Source organism: Microchirus variegatus, assembly GCF_963457635.1.
Source record: "Microchirus variegatus genome assembly, chromosome: 7".
NCBI lineage: Eukaryota > Metazoa > Chordata > Actinopteri > Pleuronectiformes > Soleidae > Microchirus > Microchirus variegatus.
In genome coordinates this window covers 859,039-880,097 of record NC_139808.1, presented here as the reverse complement: position 1 = coordinate 880,097, position 21,059 = coordinate 859,039, and the positions used below count along the sequence as shown (strand labels likewise).

The 21,059-nt window shown below is 41.3% G+C and overlaps 2 protein-coding genes across 2 annotated transcripts; one reads left to right on the top strand and one right to left on the bottom strand.

Annotated features, from left to right (window-relative positions):
* Positions 1 to 1,579: 1,579 nt before the first annotated feature.
* On the bottom strand, positions 1,580 to 10,832 carry eif4enif1 (eukaryotic translation initiation factor 4E nuclear import factor 1). The gene is made up of 19 exons (XM_083892307.1): positions 10,547 to 10,832; positions 9,949 to 10,053; positions 9,782 to 9,855; positions 9,374 to 9,501; positions 8,401 to 8,675; positions 8,108 to 8,306; positions 7,815 to 7,972; positions 7,085 to 7,223; positions 6,675 to 6,851; positions 6,105 to 6,376; positions 5,490 to 5,564; positions 5,062 to 5,248; positions 4,864 to 4,949; positions 4,531 to 4,667; positions 4,322 to 4,403; positions 4,108 to 4,231; positions 3,710 to 4,027; positions 3,441 to 3,611; positions 1,580 to 2,518 (listed from the first exon to the last, which is right to left on the bottom strand). Exons 2-19 carry the CDS (start codon positions 10,045 to 10,047, stop codon positions 2,331 to 2,333), a joined length of 2,889 nt encoding a protein of 962 aa, XP_083748433.1. The 5' UTR covers positions 10,048 to 10,053; positions 10,547 to 10,832; the 3' UTR covers positions 1,580 to 2,330.
* A 712-nt stretch (positions 10,833 to 11,544) lies between these two features.
* sfi1 (SFI1 centrin binding protein) lies at positions 11,545 to 20,967 on the top strand (the record flags this gene model as incomplete). Its single annotated transcript, XM_083892575.1, has 30 exons — positions 11,545 to 11,693; positions 11,779 to 11,850; positions 11,948 to 12,058; positions 12,548 to 12,642; positions 12,738 to 12,855; positions 12,948 to 13,050; positions 13,391 to 13,547; positions 13,641 to 13,802; positions 13,938 to 14,008; positions 14,209 to 14,301; positions 14,404 to 14,501; positions 14,610 to 14,676; positions 15,265 to 15,395; positions 15,481 to 15,562; positions 15,643 to 15,821; positions 15,907 to 15,982; positions 16,650 to 16,745; positions 16,839 to 16,915; positions 17,009 to 17,111; positions 17,204 to 17,300; positions 17,874 to 18,034; positions 18,124 to 18,198; positions 18,352 to 18,426; positions 19,081 to 19,257; positions 19,344 to 19,540; positions 19,611 to 19,679; positions 19,892 to 19,968; positions 20,091 to 20,211; positions 20,302 to 20,404; positions 20,839 to 20,967. The coding sequence occupies 30 exons, from the start codon at positions 11,545 to 11,547 to the stop codon at positions 20,965 to 20,967; spliced, it is 3,321 nt and encodes a 1,106-aa protein (XP_083748701.1).
* Between the last annotated feature and the right edge of the window lie 92 nt (positions 20,968 to 21,059).

Here is a 21,059-nt window from a genome sequence, read left to right as displayed (position 1 = left end):
GTCGCCTTAATTGAGCTGTTGTAAATGTTTGTTTCCCCCCCGGGGCAGGAATAAAGTCATTCAATTCAATTCAATTCAATAACTTACTGAACTCACCAACAACAACAGTACAGACAAAATATTTGCATTAAAACATGTATTTTGCAGACTGCAAATCATGTTTTGGCATGTGGCGCCACCTACCAATCATTGCAGTCAGAGTTAGTCTCAGCTGCCGAGCAACCACGGGTTGCCAGTTACGTCAGAAAACGAAACCTAAAAGACCTCTGTATTTTTAATTTGCATGTAGTAACATTCTTACATAAAGCATCTTTAACAAACAATGAGAAATAGTCATAAGTAATAATCAACATCCATTTTGACAGGTCACAAAATCATTTGTTAATGCTATTGATAATTCTGGCTTTATAATGAGGGACCGAGGACCCTTTTGTAATTCTATAAAATCTTGTTTTCTTTCACTCCACGGAATGTCGAATTTGGGCTGCTGAATGTGGGTGAAAACGGACAAAAATTGCCACGCAAACCAGAATTTGATAAAACAATGGCCTTGTGAAAAACCAATGCAAAATGGCTCAGTAGCACCCCCACAGGTCAAACGCCTAGAGAGCAGGCCTAAATTTAGTTGCGCCGAATTTCGCGAAACACTGGCCGGCCCAAGACAAACAAAAAAATCCTCAACGCAACAGGAAGTCGGCCATCTTGGATTTGGCATTTAGATTGGCGTTTCGCAACTGAACTTGCTAGGCTGAGGGCGTTTATCGTAGGAAGACGAAAAACGCATCAAATTGTAATAGTATTTTTAGAAATGCACCATGTCAAAACGAGAATTAATTCATAACAAAACAAATACCTCAACTCAACAGGAAGTCGGCCATCTTGGATTTGGCGTATAGCTTGGCCTTTCGCAACTAAACTTGCTAGTCTGAGGGCGTTTATCCTCGGAAGATGAAAAAAACGCACCAAATCGTACAAGTATGTTTTTTGAAATGCACCATGTCAAAACAAGAATGAATTCATAACACAAGTACTTGATAGATTAGCTGGTGCTTAACTATTTGGGGTATGAACGGTTATTATTAAACCATAAAATGCAAGATGCCTCCCATATACAGGGGTGCAAATATGACTTAAATAGCCAAGTGACCTCATAACTGATTAAGTTTGTATAAACGTACATAAAAGCAGTAAAAGGTTACAAAACAATGTATGAATTGCACCATGCAGCAGATCGTCAGCAAAATGTTTTTATACCAGACGCCTGCCAATATGGCAACAGCTGCCACAAGCCCTATATCTGCAGATTAGCCAACTCATCCATTTCAAAGAAATCAACCTCAATACTCGGAGAGACTTGTACCAGAGAAACTGGCAAATGCAGAATTGACCTTCAGTGCCTCTGCTAGTCAGCAAACACTGACTTAAATGGGTATTTTACATCAAAATTTCCATTTAAACTCTGCTGCATTAAGTATCCAATATTCAGGTTTTAATATAAATACCTCAAGCTAAATCCCTTCAGTTCAAACACCATTAAATATATACAGGTCTGTATTGCAGTTCAAGGCAGTAGCACGGGAGTAAAACGAAAATAATTTAAAAAGCAAATAAACCATTTTACTTAAGTTTTATTTATTAATTCTATTTGTGCTTTAAGCACATTAACTGCATCCCCAAACACCCTCCAAAAACTTGACAGTGAGAGCAGTGCTGTCCCCAATAGTGACATGGATGGGAGAGGATACATTTAAAGAGAAAAGAAAAAAGGCACAAACATTGCCTGGAGTTGTCTTGTAACGCTCCTACGGTCACCTCTACAGAAAAAGGCCACGAGCCATAACCACAAAATTACTCAAATCTAAACATTTGTCATTAGCAGTGGCCCTTTCTCAATGCATGAAGAGGGGAGAATCAGGGGTAGACAAGACAGAGGAATGCTAACATCTCAATTTTGGTTGAATTGAATCGCAGGACTTTTACCTTCCCCCATACCCAGACAAGAAGAAACCAAACCACCATACGTATTTACAGGGAGCATAACATCGTTTTCCATGGTCTGTACAATTAGGCCTATACAATATTTACTGTGCATTATCTAATACAAAAAAAGAAATTCACTCTGCTACAAAAAAACATCTCCATCAATCACCTCTTCAAAGCAGTGATTTCAGGGTTGAAGAAATGACATGTTAGACTATCCAGTTCTGTGCACTGTCTTTCAAATTAAAATTCACATTTCTATGGTAACGAGGTGGAGGAGATCTGCCCGAAAAAAAGAAAAAAAAAAGGAAAAAATATATATATCTTGCCATCAAGCACAGTTATTTCTTTTATGGCCGCAACTCCAATTCATCTACACTTATGACCTTGGCCGGCATTGAGGGGAGTGGCTGTTCCAAAACATCTGATCCAAACCACTTTGCAAGGCCTAGAGGGGGGGGGCCTCCGTGTCCCTGAGAGCCATTGGTCCGGTGGGGGCCTTGGCTCTGTGACAGAGGGCCTTGAACACTTGGATGAACTGCAAGAAGAGACGAAATACAAGTTAATCAAAAGCAGAACGTGAACCAAATGCAACCAAAAACCTTTAAAGACAGGTTTTAACTACACTAATAGCATTACACAGTATATTAAACATCAACTGTAGCAGCAGACAATTATTGGCTTTTTAAAGTTATTTAAAGCATTAGTATTAAAGCGTATTCGGGAGCCAAGGTGGGGTTCCAATACCCGACTCCCTCTCGTCAACATGACCATGTGTCCCTGGTCCTATAAACCCCAATTTTTTCTGAACCATGCCTCACTGATGCATTGTATCAGGGTTTCTCACTCCCGATCCTGGGGAGCCACTGTCCTGCATGTTTTAGTTGTTTCCCTGCTCCAACACGCCTGACTTAAATAAATGGTTCATAATGAGGCTTCAGCAGAACTTACTCATGAGTTGACATTGGAATCAGGTTTGTTTGAGCAGGGAAACTGCCTCGTATGAAAATAGCCGAATGGCATAACTGTATTGCAACACCGAGTGGCCATCAAGAAGAGCAAAAAGCACAATATAGATGTACATTTACCATATCCAGAGTAGAAAATGTCAGAGATGTTGCAAAAGTAGCTACTTGATGGTTACACCACATCTGTTAGTGACCAGCTCATATAGGCATTATGTTAAATTGCAGTTAATGTTGAGAATTTGATCAGAAAAGTTTATCCATGATTATTGCGGGTTGCCTAACTGTAACTGCACTTTGCTCGGAACAAACGTGAACTATATTTTGCTAATTAAAGCTTGCAAACGAATAAAGAACATCATCATTCAGGGAACTAGATTTAGACGAGGGATTCCAAATAATAAACGTAGACCCATTTGTGAGCTATGAACTCCAACATTTTGAGGTGAAGGCTGCCATCACCACACACAAATATTTAACATGAGTTCAACTTACTTGGTCTCTGTTGCTGAAGTTGCTGTTGCATTACTGCTAACTGCATCTGAGTACTGGCTCTAGGAGGTAGAAGTGGATGTCCTGCTGCATTTAGTGGGTACAGCGGTTGTCCAAGAAGGGCAGGAGGCAAGCCTTGAAGTTGTGCAAGGTCAACATGTGGTGGAAATATGCCTGAGAGTACAAGTCAAGATTTTAGTTTGCCGTCAGACGTCAACCACAAGGACATGAGCAGATTGGGGGGGAGGAAAAAAAAATATATATATACTAACCAGCTTGCACAAGAGCAGGTCCAAGCTGCTGGGGCTGGATACCCTGGGCCAGCATTCGCTGAACCACATTAGGGTGGAGCTGGGGAGGAGGAGGACGTACCATGGGTACGTGGGATAACATCGGTACTGGGTAGATTGGCCGAGGAAAAGATGAAGATTGTCCGGGAGGTGGCATGGATGACGTATGGCATCCTGCAGAGCCCGGTCGGAGACGTTCCTGGTCCTTGCTTTGTAAAGTGTGCGAGCCGGCCTTTGCTCCCCCAACCTGGGCTGCATTCCCCTCAATCGCTTCCAGGTATAGATTTGGAGAGCGTCGGTCTGTAAACGCACAACCCAAACCTTAGTCTTGTAGTACATCAAGCTGACAGTTCAAATCATGATGATTCAACGTTCTATACCATCATGAGAGTGTGCTGTGCCGTCCTCCTTGTTTTCCGAACGACTAAACGGTTCATCTTTGCTCTTCTCTTTCGTTGCGTACATTTTGCGGATTACAGATGTGGGTGTGAATGAAGGAGACAACTGTAATAAAAACAAAAAAAAGGGCATCAAATATCAGTAATAGGAGTTTTGATTTGACAAAAAACTCCTGGAAGAAGTGGTTACACTCACCATGCTGGTGACAGGGTTGCCTGGAGAGTGTCTCCCTGCAGGCTGAGAGCCTGGACCAGGGGAGTGAATAATGCGCTGCGGCCTGTCGAGTACAAGCATGAATCAATATACCAAAATCTGTAGTGTTTAAAAGAATTCCTAGCAAACAAAGCAGGCAGCTTAAAACATTTATCTTCATAAAGCCAACAGTATTGTTGTGAAAAACTAACCGATTTCTAAAAGACTTGTCCATCTGTGGCTTGTTGTAGTTGGACTGAAATGTGTGTTGAGCATGTAGAGCAAGGTCCTGCTGGAACGCCAGTGCCTCCAGGTCAGCCTGACTCACAGGCACTGAGAGCATCCTCATCTGGACAAACGATAAACATAGCTCAAGAGATCCCCCCAAACAATGTCTTCATATATATTTCTTAGCTAAATCATGTTGGAATTTGGAGAGGAGAATCTTTGTTGTTTTGAAAAAGTGATATTCTCTAGATTTTAAATCCAAACCATTGGTGTATTCTACTGCTTCACATAAAACCAATTCCAGTAATCCAGGTTACCTGTTGTGCAGCAGATCCAGGACTGATGGACCTGTTCATGTCACCATACTGTCCTGGAAGCATGGGGTGAGGACCAACAGCAAAACCTTGACATAGGAGGGAAGAACATTAGCTCATGCTCGTCTCGTCCACACCATTCCCTCAAACAAGAACAGAGACTTCTCTGATCAGTCTTAAGCTGACATGCATTGGTCTTACCAGCTGTTTGTTGCAACCGGCTGTTGAAGTAGTCAGGTGAGGGTGCCCTCTGTGGAAAGAGAGGCGGTGAAGGGCCCTTGTGTAGTAGACCATGAAGAGGGCCAGAGGATGTTGGGCCCTCAGAGCTGCCCAACAGATTGCCAAGTAGAGTAGGGGAACCACTGCGAGCAGGACCACCCAAGAGCTCCTACAACACAAACAGTGCAGTACAGTGCAGGGTTTTGTATTTTTTCCAAAATTTTACAAAAACAGGTTTTGCTTTCTGGTAAAAGATTTAAAATAAAAATGGAGCCAATTTTAAAACCTAATACATCTGATGGACAGATGCAGTGATGAAATTACAGCACCAGAAACCTTTTAATTACATTTGGAAAATATTATTTGGGCATTTTTGAGAGTTAGTCTGACACAACAGTAGAGATACACACCTGGAATATGTTATTCTGCTGCTGTGCAGGCACCTGGGCTTCAGACAAGGTCACTGGAGTTGATTCTGAGGGTTGCTGCGTTGCACAATGAGAAATTTGAGAAATTTGTGGCGGGTGCAATGCAACCCAAACTAAAACATTTCTCCATGTAAAAACCTATCCGAGTAAGCATCATGCAGTGTAGAGCATGTAGTATACATTTTGAATTTAAAAACCGGCAACTAGAATACAATATAGTTTTAATTAACACTGCTGAAGCCTTAAACTCTGTCACTGCAAGGCCACTCGGATAGATTTGTACAAGCCAGCCACGATGCGTGTCGCTCATGCAAGTTAGTTGAAGTTATGGATTTATGTACTTTTACTTCCCTTTACGTCCGATCTAGTCGTGATGGTTATCTTGGTAGTCGAGAAATAGACTTGCAAAAACGACACTTGCAGCTTAACTTAACGTGTCCAAATACGAAACAAGACAACCGTTGAGGAACAAATTTATGCCCATCATTTTGTAGTCCGTTGGAAAATATATATTAAAGATGTATCATTTTTAGGAAGGACTTTTGTAAGCCTGGGGATATATTATAAAAATAAAACAAGCTTCATATAAATACTTACATTGTTGGTGTTGGTTTTGGGGAGAGATGGCAGAGTTCCACTTGCCTTCATACTGCTGACTAGTTTATTAAAGGCCGACATGTCGGTGTCACGTGAGCGTGGCCGGACGCTGGCGCAGCCTGTCAAGGCCTCCTCTAAATGCTCGGCCATGAAGGGCGTACCGTTTCCCCTCTGTGGAGGAGCAACCTTCCGCGCCTGGGGTCCTGAGCCCAGCTTCATCCCCTTCATCTCCCCCTCCACCTCCTCGAGCGAGAGCACCACTCCAGTGGAAGCTGGGTACAGAAAAGTTAACATCTATGCAACTGCTCAAAATAGTGTTTTAGCTAATTAAGGACGTGTAGTGGGGGATCCTATATCCATCCTTTGATTGGATACAATGTTATTGGGTAAGATTTGGGAGCTATTCACTTATTAAAATAGATACTTTGTCTTTGTCATAATGAAACATATTTCCAAGTCCTCCGTGTTTGTCATTTTGTGCACTTCTGTTCTTACTACTTTCACACACAAACTCACAGTGATGTAATGATATAACTCAGGAGTTAAAAATTTAGTGAAAATGAAACATACTGTTCTCCCGGAGCCGAGCTTTATTTACTGACAGCGTGGACAGAAGAGGCTTCAGGTCTATCTTGGCTTTGTGCAGCAACTCCAGGATGTCGACCTTCTCCCTGCAGTCCGATGACTGAATAGGTGTAAAGAAGGAGGTGGGATCTTGATTGGAGGAAATACCACAAGGTTCAAGACCTTCAAAGTGGAAACACAAATCAAGGTTCAAGATATCCATTTTTTGAGAGAGAGAATAATTTGGGTTGATACAGAAGAATAGCAATTTGTAATAGAACAGGACAGCGACTGGTTTTTTTTTTGTACCATGTACTCTCCCAGAGAGTTTAGCAAGACTAAAGTTGATTAGTTTGTTTTTATATTGTACTGGTGTAAAGGGCTGTGACCTGATCCAAGGAAATTAACAAATTTACCTGCAAGTTTTTCCAGCTCCTCATGAGGAGTAGACCTCAGACTACTGGACTGGCTGCCTGAAGGACTCATGTTACTGGAGAACCACTGACTGAAGCGGCTTGCTGATACAGGGCCCTCCCCCAAAACATCCTCTATCATCTGAAAGAGAAACATAACCCTATGAGTATGCGAGAAAACACATAATACACAGGCAGAAGGGTGCAAGTACAAAAATGACACTTACGTTTAGACCGCTTTCCATCGATTTAGCACAAAATGTGCAAGACCACTGAGGGCATTATCAACGAATGCACTGCTTTTAGATATTGTTTGATATAATTAAAGAACTAGTTTAGTGTAGCTATAATGATGGGCATAAACTTGGTTTGTCAATTGATTAAAATTTTCTGGAATCCCATACAAGAGCACAAACAAAAGCATAAGAAGTGCACCATTTTGTGATGAGAGCCACCACCACAGATCTGCTTCAGTGACATCACAGCAGAGGTATCCTGCACTAGACATTTCTGTACAACAGATTAGTTTGGTCTCATCATTTTTCTTGTCAAAAGTTTAACAGTTCTGCCAATTAAATCAACCTCCCAGAGGTTTTTAACTGAAATGAAGATGCACCTGAAAACCTCTACTGCTTAGTGATCATATCGATAGTGTTTTCGTGGAAACCATCCCATCTGTGACGTTCACACCTTCAAGCACCAACATAAACACACAGTGCACCCCAAGACTTACAGAAGCCAGTCCTGGCATGGTCTTCTCCAGATTGAAGAACTCATTGAAGTCAAAGTCTCCAGTCGACTGCTCTGGCAGAACATCAGGGTGGGGAACCTCCTGATCAGCTGTCGACTGCACATGTTGCCCTTCCACTTGCCCACCATTACATTCCACTGCTGGCGCAGAAATAAAGATATCTTAAGTGTCCCTAATATCATGCTAAGTTAGTCATCAAATAATACCCCAAAACACCACCTGTGTATTCATTATCAACTAATGTAACAAATAAGATAAAACAAATTTTGCCATGCCTTCTTTCACAGACTCCGTTCGCTTCCTTGACCGCTTGGACCTGCGTTTGTCATCTTCCAGGATTTTGTCATCAAATCCAATGAGTTCAATTGTCTCAGACTGGCTTGTTGGGCCCCCAGAGAACCACTCTGGCTCTTCCTCTGCGTACGAGTCATTCCTTCTTCTTTCACTGAAGACACGTTTGTCTCCAAAATCTCTCTATAAAATGACATTGACGTCACATAGTCACATCAGTGCAATGAATAAAACAATATTTTAACAAGATATTATGGTGAGAAAGATCAACACCAACCCTGAATCTTTTATCTTTATATTCTCGCTCACGTTCCCGTTCTTTTTCTGCACGGGCTTCTCTCTCAAAGGCTCGGGCAGCAATGATGCGCCCGCTGCCGATTCTACGCGCCCCTCCTAGACGAAGACTTTCATTCTCCTTATTTTCCAGGGGGCTGATTGGGCGACGGATGTGGGGCGCGGGTGCAGCACTGCCCTGACATCCGCCTCCAAAGCTGCGTCGCTGTGGGCTCAGTATGACGTCCAGATCATCCTCCTTTAATCGCTCACGAGGATCTGTATACGATGTGTGGGTTTTAGATTAGAATATGAACTCCACAATAGTCTTACTGTAATTTGATTTAGGCATAATCTGTAGCCACTCGGGATGGGCATTAATATTTGATTATTTTCATAATTATTTTGATTATATAACGTTGATCAGTTAATGTGACTATTCATGAGTATATTGAAAAGATAAGAGATTGATGATCCCCACCTCTTTATCCCCCTGGTCACATGGTGTAGTTTCAAGTCTAGAGAAACATTTAACACACCTTTTAACCTACTAACTTTCTCACCGCCTCATCTGCTCTTCATGTGATTGTGGATGTGTGCCCTTGCATGCAGCAGAGAGGCAGATAGGAGAGAATGACAGATAGGCACTAAAAAAAAACAATGACCTGAAACAAGTAGGAGACACTATGCCTGATTATATGAATGATTGTGTGACGTTGTTGTTTTAGCAGCAGGAACACACAGTGCTCTGAGCAGGGGCAAATATCAATATGCAATGACTTTTTACTTGGAATGCCCATCCCTGGTAGCCACTGAATATTAGAAACAAAAACTACAGCAAAATTAAGATTCTCACAACTTTACAAATACTCACATCTTGCAAAAATTCTCCAAGGAACAATATGATAACCTGCTTTGGTCTATATATTTAAAAAATGTGTAATGTCTAGCTTTGGCCTTGCTTAATCGTCATTTACCTGGGATTCTTCGCTTCAGGGGAACTCGGTCATCAACATAGTCCTTCTTAAAACCATCCACTGGTGAGCTCCGCTCTGAAGTGGGATACAGTGAGGCATGCCACTTCTCAGGGTCCCAGACACCATCACTGCATCAAAACACCATTTGAAAGCAATGATTGAGAGATACACTTGTGCCTAAACATAGTTCCTCATCATTGTGGTCTATACATGGATGAATTAATATATTTTTTTTGGGTCACAAACGCTTGCTCCGTCAAACCCTGACATAGTCAAATAATTAAGTAAAAAATAAAAAGAAAGAATAAGTTCTTCTGCAGAGAAAATCCACCATTAATCCCTCCCCCATCATTTACCCACATTTTACTGTGGCAGTTTTACATCATTAAATACAAAATTAATTCTCACCTGTCGTATTTCTCACAGAGACAGTCTGGCCTTTCATTGGAGACTGGCAATTGTTTGATTTCAAGAAGCTCTTCCTACACAAGAACAATTGAAAAAAGGTTAGTATTTGTAAAGACCATTCAGTGCAACTTGTAAATATATGAACATGTTTGGTGTTTTTCCTTCACCTTTGTGTATCTGTAAGGAGCTGCGGGTGTAAGCTGCTGCTTCACTTGATCCACAGCTGCAGTGACAATCTTCTGCTCAACACAAGCATCGTTCTCCATGATAAACTGCAGACACAAAACAATTAGCTTCCGTTTCACCTATTTCTGGAAACAATTGAAATGTTCATATATTAATATAACAATGGGAAACATTGGCAAATTAACAACTTTGATTAAAACTTGAGCTACATTACTTGGCGACAGTTTTAGCAAACGCTGCTAGCCAATTAGCAAGTTAATTGACAACAGCCAGTGACGCCAACAAGAGACATGTCAATCACAATGAATTACCTCCAGCTAGTTTCAAGTGTAAAGAGTTCCCGAAAACTTTTGACTGCAAAATAATTAATACATGTATGCAATGTAAACAGTCACACCACAATACTACGTTAAAAATAAATAAAGCCTTCATAGAGTTTGAAGAGAACAAACGACAATTATCAAAAGCTGCTGGACGTTTGGCTCGGCTAGCGTCTCATTTACAGTTGGCCCGTCACATCGTGTGTTGAACACATTTCACACGAATGATTATCGAACTCTTAATATTAATAACACTTACTCGGTTTGGACGTTGTGTTGAGAACTGATCGAGCCGAGCACCGTGAACTCACGATAGTTAGTTAGCTAGCTAGCTAAACTAGCACCTTTAGCTAGCTAGCTAACTAGCTAGGGAATGGGGATAATGCCCACTCAGCGACTACCAAGTCCCAGTGCCGGTTGAGTTGTTGCAGAGTTTTCCGTATACACAGTGGGTATGGTAGGGTTAACACAACAACGCGGGTTTAAATAACAAATTAATTGACAAGGTGACTATATAATCTTAAATAACTGACGGATCTTTCTATGTTTTCTAAGTCGTAGCCTCAGTTTTCCTCTGATCGCCGCTTTAAGAAGGTCCTTGGAAAGATTACACTGTGCCCACCGGCGCCTTTGTAGAATTTTCAACGCGAGCCTTGTCGCTTTTTAAAATATAAATCGTGACAAAATAAACCACGTTATACGAGAAATACTAGTGTGGGGCTATTTAAATCGTGCTTACACTCTCACGGGCTTTGTAAAAAGTATAAATCAATCCAAATTTAGAACATCATAAAGGCATTGTTTCGGACGGCTATCCATTGTGTTGGGGTTTGTTGGATTCGTTCTTCTGACACAGCGATATGCTGGCGCTGAAGCGGAAATATCATACACCGCCATCGCGGGGTGTCAGGGTATGAGAATGTACGCAGCAGTTACACTGAGTGGACCCTGGATGCGTTGTTGTTATGTTCCTGATTTTTCTCAGCACGACCAAAGTAAACATGTCAACAAATGTTTTATTGGCTTATAAATGAGTGCCAGTTTGAAATGGTTACTTTACAGTTTGAAAGCGACAGAGAAACGCGTTTTTAACGTGATGATGTACACGCGCACCATCGCGGTCACGTGACACGGAAAAACAAACGCGCGGCACCTAGTTACCTGAACAAGTTCATTCACATTCACGAAGCTGTTGCTGTAATAAATTACTACTGTTGCTTTTACTTCAAAACCGATGGTAATTCGTGGTTTACTACGATGCAGAGTAACTCTAGAAAACCAGGCCCAGGAAAAGTATCGACCAGTGGTCAAACAAAATTGGTCCGCAAAGTTAAAACCAGAAAGTTTGTCTACAGAGTTGGATACAACTGGAACAAAGGTGGAAGACTCAAGGAGCTGAGAATAAGGTGCTTATTCGTCACATTAGTATTTCAGTTTACAGTTTGTTTGTTTATTATCATGTATAATGTATTACTTTTCCAACTGCTACAGGCATTTGGCCAGAAAGTTCCTACACATATGGATGCGCAACACCTTTGGTCGAGTTCTTCCTCATGTAGCCAAGTAATGTGCCTTTATATATTATTATGAATGTTGTCCTCGAAATAAGTCTTGCAGTCATTATTTGAAGCTTTCAAGGTAACATTGCATGTTTTTGTAGGTCACACTATGACACTGTGGTGCTCAGACGAGCTTTTGAAGGGTGGACAGATGAGTGGTGGACGTCCAGGAGGGAGTGGACCCTTAAAACCAGGGCAGAGTGTCACTACAGGTCAGTGCTGCACTCAAGTGCAAGTCTGTGGTTATTATACTTTGGGATGGGAGTCACCAGAGGCTTCACAATTCACAACCTTTTCAGCGGCAGATTATATTCCCAATTGAAAGATCTGTTTTTTTGACCTTCGCCAAGGAGGTATATGTTTTCGTCACAATGGGATCAGGAAAAAGTGATTACATTTTGGGGCGTGATCCGTGGGGGGGTGGGTGGTGGGGGCTGATCTGCCTTGGTGGAGGTCTGCGCTCTCCGAGTGCTTTTCTAGTTTCTGTCTTTTTTGCTGTGAAATGGAATTGTTAAAGCTGTAACGTGTAGTCTTTTACATGAACAAATCTCCATCACATTCAAACATGTATTGTATGTAGTATTGTTTTATTGGTACTTAAGTAAAAAACACAAGCACTTTCACGCTACTGTCTTGTAGCTCATAAAACTGATCACAGATGTTTGTTGAGATGTTTTTTAATCATTGATTTTGTGTTGCAGGTATTATCTGTATAACTGGGTGTTCCATACCTGGCGTATCTTTATGTTATTGCAGCAAGAAAAGAAAAACAAACTAAAAACTGCTCAATCATATGGTAAGGCTTTGCTCATTAGACTGTATCCATGTGCATTTTCAGTCAGATATTATATGAACCTGTTGCGTCAGTAATTTGTTTCTTTTATTAACCAGGCAACAGACAACAGATGCAGCTCATTTGGGACAGATGGGAGGTTTTCACAGAGATGAGACGAATGAAGAAGAGAATGCTTGAATCGGCTTTTGAGCAAAACAGGCTCGCAACTCTGCGGTATGTTTGCACGAAGCGGATAAAGCTTCCTTAGCCTTTTTTTTTTAAATACAGGTCTGTGGGTTGACACCTCTAATGTTTGACCTGTGTAGTTTTGCTTGGAGCTCGTGGCAGACGAGGCTGCAGCAGCATCAACACCTTCACACTTTGGAGGACCAGTGTCTCAAACAGCGGGAGCTGAGTCTACAGAGGACGGTCAGTGTGTCACATAGTGACTCCGTATATGTATGTTGCAATATATTGGGATATCATAAGCAAGGTCATTTCAAGAAAAACTCTTGGTTAGTAAAAATAACATTATATGCATAAACTACACTTGACTTTCCAAGTATACCTATGCAGTGCTTTAAACAATAATACTTACAGACATTTTACAGAAATAAATTATAAAACGGCAGTAAAACAATCAATACAGTACAGATACAGTATTCTCAATGTCAAATCAACGCACTCAGAACTCCTGTGTTACCACGCTTGTTTGTATAAATGTGATTTACAAACCTGTTTGTCTGATTTACTTTGTCTTTTGTCACAGGCTCTGCATCACTGGAAAGAAACACACGTCGCTCTTTGTTGCCTCAAACCTAAAGAAACCAAGGCTTCACTTCACTTCATCCTAAGACTGAAAAGAAAAACACTGCATCAGTGGATCAGCTATGTTTCCTGCTGCCAAACCAAAAGAAAGACACAAGGTTATTTTTATTAACCTGGCTGTTGTAAATACTTTTTGTGTATATGTTTTTTTTTAGCTGTATCACTCAGTTTCCTCTTTCTGAATGTTTTAGTTGCGGCTCAGCATGCTCGTAATCTGCGTCTGGTGAGGATGTGTTGGAGTACTTGGAGCAAAGCACTGCATCGCAGGCTGAGGGAGGAAGACCGTTTGCAGACCGCAGCGCAGTTAGCCACTCGGAGCACTCAGCGCAGAGCACTGCAGCGATGGGGAGCTTGTATCCTCATAAATATTATATATTATATATTATTATATATATTATATATTATTATATATATAATATATTACATACAAACCATCTAAGTGTAGTTCTTGGTGTACTTTGTGGTTTGATTCCTGAGCTCATCAGTAGATGTGACTTTGTGCAGAGATGAGGCAGAAATCAACCAGATGGCAAATCAGCACCACTTACATCACCTGCTGGTAAGAACCCAAAATGAATCATATCCTAATTACACTACCGTTCTTTTTTTATTCATCAAAATAGTTGCAAAAAGAATCTAAAATATAGTCATGACATTGGCAAGACTAGAAATAATGACTTTTATTCAAAATAAAGAATGAGCAAAACTGTTTTAAGTTTGATCATTTCACACGTATTGATCAGTGTATTGTTGTTGCAGAGCGCTGGAATGCAGGGACTTCATCTTAATGTCACCTGGAACCAAACAAAGCGCTTGAACAACAACATGGCTCTGCAGCAGCATTATCAAACTGTAATGGATTTGTACAATTAATTTTTAAAAATATACGGCATTTCAAGTATTTACGTTGATGCTGATGATGGTTGAAGTTTTACGTGTGTGTGTTTGTTGTAGACGATGAGAAAGGTTTGGCGGCTGTGGCAGGACCATGTGGAGGAGGCTGAAGAAGAGAGCTTTCAACCGCTGCTAGAAACTGCACAGTCAAACTACAGGTGCTTTACTCACATTTGTCTGCAGTTAAAGAATATATTGGTGTTTAGATTTGCATCCACAAGTTTAGATGTGAATCTTTGGTGTAAATGTTTTCCCTGTCCTGACAGCGCGTCCTTGCTTAGCAGCTGCTTTCACCACTGGAGGGAGAAACTTGCTGAGCAAAGACACATGAAGGTATTTATTTTTAATTTGGCAAAGCACAAGAATTGGGCAGTGCCAGTCCCAAGCCCTTATAAATGGGAGGGTTGCATCAGGAATATCTGCCAAATCAAATGTGTGGATCACTAAAAGAGCAAATCATCCACTATCGTGATCCCTACAGAGGGAGAAGCCAAAGGAAAAAAACAGATTTACACAGCATTTACATACATTTCTTATACATCAGAGGGATTTATCTGCCAGGGAAGATGTAAATTAAACTTTTAGTATGTTTTTTTAAAAACCCTATAAAGCATGTTAGAGCTGAATTCCTTTACACTGGCTTCTTTAATGTTAATATTGTATGCTCTTCTCAATTTTGAATCATTGCAAATTCATTTTCTTTGTGTTTTTTGACTCCATCAGACTAAACTAACAACTTGAATGTGCCACAGCAGGTTTTATATCAGCAAAACCATTGTAATGATCTGCATATCGATTGATAAAGACAAAGTCCTAAAGCAAATTCAGTATATGTAACTGTATGTACATGTACTATGGAAATATCTTGACATAATATTGTTCAACAGTAAATAAAATAAAAATATTCATGCTCATGTGTAGGAGCTGGAGCGTCGAGCAGACGTTTGGTTTGCTGAGCACATGCTGCCGCAGTGTTTTAGCTCGTGGGTCGAGTTCACTCTGCAGAGGAGACTTCAGAAACAGAGGAGACAAGAGGCGGATGTTTTTAATAAGTGAGTGAGTTTTTTAAATCTATGAGATTTACCCACAAACCAAAGCAGCAGTGATCTGATGTGCTTGTTTTTCCTGCTTCATCAGACGGCGTCAGTGCACTCGGGTGCTCTCCACCTGGTGGGGTCGAGCAGAGAAGCACAAGGAGCAGGTCCTCTCTGAGCGGATGGTATGTCGGCTGTCGTTGGAAACTATATTGTTGATGGTATGTACAGAGTATCAGACACTGAAAGTTCCCTCGTTTATCAGGCAGTTCTTCACGAGCAGCGATACCACATGCAGAGAGCTTTGGCTCGATGGAGACAAAGGACGGAGCAGAGGATCAATGAGAAGGAGAAACTGGAAGCATCAGATTGTCTCTATCAGCACCGACTCCTCCACAACACAGTGACACAGTGGAAGGACAACAGCGCTGAGATTCGAGACAGGTGAAAAAAAACAACTTTGTGCTCTCTGACATGATTGAATAATAATTACTAATCTTACAGATGTGTTTATTTGTTTGCACCTCAGGAGAGACAGAGAGTTTCAGGCCTGTCATCAGGGCGACCTTTGCTGCACCAGATGGGCTCTGGAAAAATGGAAAAAGGTGATTTTTGTTGTTTCTGTCCTGTTCCAACAATGGACGATATATCTGTGTGTTTACCTCAAGATAAAAAAACGTATACACTTAAACAGACTTAAGTAAAACTAAAGAAAAACGTACAATAGGTCTGGAAAATATAGGCACAGGGATTTTAGTGTGTTAATTTTCATTCATATCCTAACTATAATCTTGTTTATTGTTGTGATATTTTCGCTCAGCACAGCTTGTTGTCCTCATACAGCGTGTTTTGTCTGGACAATCAAAAACCCTTAGTCTATATTTTCACATTTGACTGACAGTGTGTTGAGAAGCTGGACTTAGGGCTGAACTTTGAACTGAATTTTCGATCTTTCTGGCATACTGTATATTGCGATAATGTTGAGTCAAGGGACATCTTTATGTCCCTTAATTAATCGCATAACTGCCCAATAGTTTACTTGACAGGCTTCAAACATGGCAGGTGACTTACTAAGGATACATTGTGATATCAGTGGAAAATTATTGATTGTTTAAAAAAAGTATTAATGGTATCGTCAAATGTTTGGAAGTGTTGCTTAAAACTATTCATTTCCTGTCCCTCAACTAATCAGTTACTAATGCCACTTATATTAACCGTTTACAAGTCAATAAAGGAAGGACAGTTATCTGTAATTCTTGTGTTTTTCATCAGTTTGTTCAGAACCAGAGAGTGAAGAAAGGCAAATTGGAGGAAATGCAGCTTTACCATGAAACTAAACTTCTAAAACACACCTGTGAGGCCTGGAAGGTACTTAAGTCCCAGTGATTAGCAGTATATAGTATTTACATGATCTCACATGTTGGCAGAGGTAAATCTAATGAGACCCCGCTGTGTTCACAGAGACACCACCTGCAGATGTCTGGTGTCTGCAGTCGTGCAGAGGAACTTCACCGACTGAAAGTGCAGCACTTTCTCAGGTATTTAACACAGACAAAAAAACATAAATTCAAACTGTATCTTTCTTTGATTATGAGCCAGCGGTGTTATATGAACAACATCTGTCTCCACAGAGTGGTTCTGTCAGTGTGGAGGGAGAACGCAGCGCTGCAGGCAGAGTACAGGCTCATGGAGCGACGAGCACACCATCACTTTGAGCACGTTCTTCAGTCCAAGGTTGTGAAGCGTTCTGAGGCCTTGAACTTCAAAGATAATGCAGTTATTTATTTAATTTTTAGTGGCACCTTCACTTAGTTGTTTCTTTGCAGGTGTTACATGCTTGGCAAGAAGCAACAACACGTTCAGTGTCAAAGCGCCACCAGGAGGCAGAAGCTATCAGCGTTGTTCAGAGATCAGTGAACCAAGGTAAGGAAACCAAGGTTTCTATTACACGTGAAAGCAAGGTCACTGCTGTGCAACCAGAGGTGTTTTCACAGCCGATAGTGTACAACAACTATACCAAATTATTCTGTAAAGTGCATTTATACTTTAACTTGAACAGTTTTAGTCAATTAGTGTTTGTTTAATACTACCTGTTGTCTTTCCTGCTGTGTACAGATGATTGACCACATTTAAATGACATCTACCCTCCTAAAAACAGTCTTACCTGTGTCAGACAAATATATTATAATTTAATCATCACTGTCACATTGATAAAACTAGAAAAGCACTCGGAGATCGCAGAACAGAAAAATTTTGTAGGCAGCACAGTGCCTACAAAATACACGTCAATACATTTCATCCAAATCCATCTGTGACTTTTCGAGTTATGCTGCTAACTAACAGACAGACAGACAGACAGACAGACAAACTCCGGCGAAAACATAACCTCCTTGGCGGATGTAATTAATATTATGACAGGATTTGGTTGCCTAGTCTCAGAGCTATAGTCTGAAACTGCCTCTTCACCTTTGTAAGCTGATGTTTTTTTGTGTTCAGTGTTCCTGCTGCGGACTTTCAGACAGTGGAGGACGCAAACCAAAGACGCTCGCAGGGAGAGGATGAACATGGAGAGAGCCAGACGCCACCATGACTCCAAACTCCTCCAGAAAGCACTGACAGAGTGGGATAAGTATCACGACCACTGCCGGAGATATAAGGTCTATAATTCATTCTCACTTAAGCTTTTTCTATTTAAAGCCACATGCTGTGACATTAATGTGTTGAACGTGTGATTTTTATGTCACAGGTTATGAAACGACAAGGAATCATGTTGCTGAGGTTAAAGGTGTACCAGGTGTACTTTGAAGAGTGGAAAATAAAGGTTTGTTGATGTAATGTTGAGTTCTTAGTACTTTTTCCATCTCCTTCTGCAACTGAAGCTCTAGTTCTGTCTCTCAGTTGTGCGTCACTTTGGATAAAAGCATCATACCAAGTGAGTAAATGTGAATGTCTTAGATTTGCTTCCTGCTTACAGCTGCAGCACAGACGGAGAGAAGTGAAGCAGACGGAACAAGCACTCTGGCACTGGTCTCTCACTCTTCAGGCCAAGGTAACTCTTTTTGTAGGGTTTTTTTTTCTGCCAGAAGCCTTACAAGGACTTAAAGCAGGACAATTGTGATTGTTAAAAAGTGATTTTTCCGGAGATTATAGGTCCTGTGTGAAGGAATTAGTGGCGACTAATGTTGAGACTGCAGAGAGAGACATTTACAAAGTCCCAAAGTCTCCCTTAATCCCTAAATCCTCACAGACTTTACGACTTTATCACCTGCCTATTGTGTGAATATAAGAATCTGCACGGGCTTGACGTGATATAAACAGGATTCCCACCATGATGATGCCAAAAATAGCATATTCTTACCTTCCGATTACAGTATTCAGTTTTTTTGGGCTTGTAATGTCAACAAGAGAGGTGGCCGCTCCTTATTTTTTTTAACTTGATGTCAGGCTGCAGATGCAGACATATGGAACATAGCCATAAGATAACCATATGATAAAAAAATGGTTATAAGCCCTGATTTACTGTTAATCCACCTCAAAGTCTGTGTGTCTGTGAAAGTGGACATTGGGAGCTACGGTGGTCTTCACCTACCAGAAAGTTTTCCATTTTTTATACACTTTTAAAAACATAGCTATGAATAGAATGGCATTAAACCACACTAAATGGGACACACCTAGACCTTTAATGTCACTGTTGCTGCTGCAGGTGCTGTATGGATGGAGGCTGTGGGTCACTGAGCAGCGCAGGAAGCAGGAGCAGGCGGCCGCAGCTGCGCTCATCTACAGAGACCAGCTGCTGAGGGAGGGCGTGACCTGCATCCTCACATACGCTGCTCACATGAACGAGCTCACCTCCAGCCTCACTCAGCCCAGTCAAGAGCAAGTGGGTGCATCGTCATAAAATGTTCTATAACTTTTATGTCAGGCAACACGCGTGCAGTTTCTTCACGTCTGCCTGTGTCCTCGCAGAGGTCGCGTCGTCTCCAGGGAGTGGTTCGACGCTGTGCTATGCGATGGAAGCGGCGGGCGCTGTGTAAACCACAAAGGGAGCAAGCAGTCGACGAGCAACCGGCAAAGAAGAGCGTGACTTTTTGTCTGAGCACAGGTGGACCTGAAGATGTTTCCTCTGTGGAGCAGGAAGCTGGAGGCGTCGCGCTCAGTGAGCTGTGAGTCTGAGCACCTGAGGAGCTGTGAGACTGTGATCGACATAATAGACTCATTCTTGTTTTTTTGTAGGCCTCCAACTCGTGCTTGTCGACGACAGCCGCGTCGCTGTGAGGAACTCTTTGAATCTCCAGTCACGGGGTAAACCTTTTTGGGAATAATGACGATAAAATTTACATTACTGGAGGAGTCGCTGATAAATGTAATCTATATTTTACTAGGACTCAATATCAGACTGGTATCATCAGCTCTGAAGCAGCTCCAAAACCCTTCCTCATGACCTCCACACATCAGAGCACCATCACATCTTCTGTGTCACCTTCTGAACCTCCCGTGTCTTTGGTAACTCAAAGCAAATGTCTCCTTCTGCCTCCATCTGCGTTCATGAACACTGGCTCCCAGAATATGCCACAGAACTCCAGGAGTCCAGGTATGAGAGTTACACTTTTATTGCCAGTAATTTTTATTTCATTTGTTTTCTATTATTATTATTATTATTTATAATTTCTTGCAGTGAAGATAAAGTTTGGATTGTTGTTCTACTTTTCTAAGATCTACATATGAGAGCATCCGGGGACGATGTCAGAACTGATCCAGTATCAGCTCTGACAAGTGAACTGCTCAGCATTCAGCTGGACATGAAGAGTTTCCAACAGGACAGAAAACAGCTACGGTAGTTTTCCCCCTTTTCTTCACGTTTTCTTATTTATGTTGTCACCATAGTAACAGATGTTTTATTGTGTGTGTGTGTTTGTCCATGCAGGGCATGGCAAAAACTGAGGGAGGTGTTGCATAGTTGGCTGCAGACCAGTGCGGAGGATGATGAGCAAATGGAAAAAGATTGTGTTTATCAGGAGTTGAAGGAGGTAACATTTTTATGCCAAAGCAAGTTTTCTCTTTTTATTATTATTTAACCAGGAAAATCCCATTGAGATTAAGAACCTCTTTTTCAAGGGAGTCTTGGCCAAGATGAGGCAGCAGCAAATGTGAAACACTCAATAGTTACACAGTAACAGTTAAAATACAAGCAGTAAACAAATAAAAAAGAATCCAGATTAAATTTACAAGCAAATTATGGAAAAACAAGTGTATGTTGTGGAGTTGGACCCCAAGAACTCTCAGGTTTGGATTTGAAAGAGTTCAATGAAATTAACTCCAGTCTGAATCAGTATATTCATATTCATTTATAGATTGTGAAGAGTCAGGACAATGTGTGCGTGTATTCGTCTGCAGCCTCATTTAAAACCGTATCAAATCACTGACACTCAATGTGATTTTTTGATGTTTTTGATGTCGGCAGTTGGAGGAGCGCATCCATAGACTGTCCACTAAACTGACCGAACAGAAGCCGACAATGCTGCGTCACGCAGAGAGGATCCAGCGCTTACAGAACGCCCTTCACACTGCGGGAGTTTCTTCTCTCCGCTGACAAACAGAAGAGATGAGGGGAACAGTAGTGGTCCTTACACTGCTGAATATGTGGATGGCTGCTCACATTTACCTCTAAAACGATGGGAGACT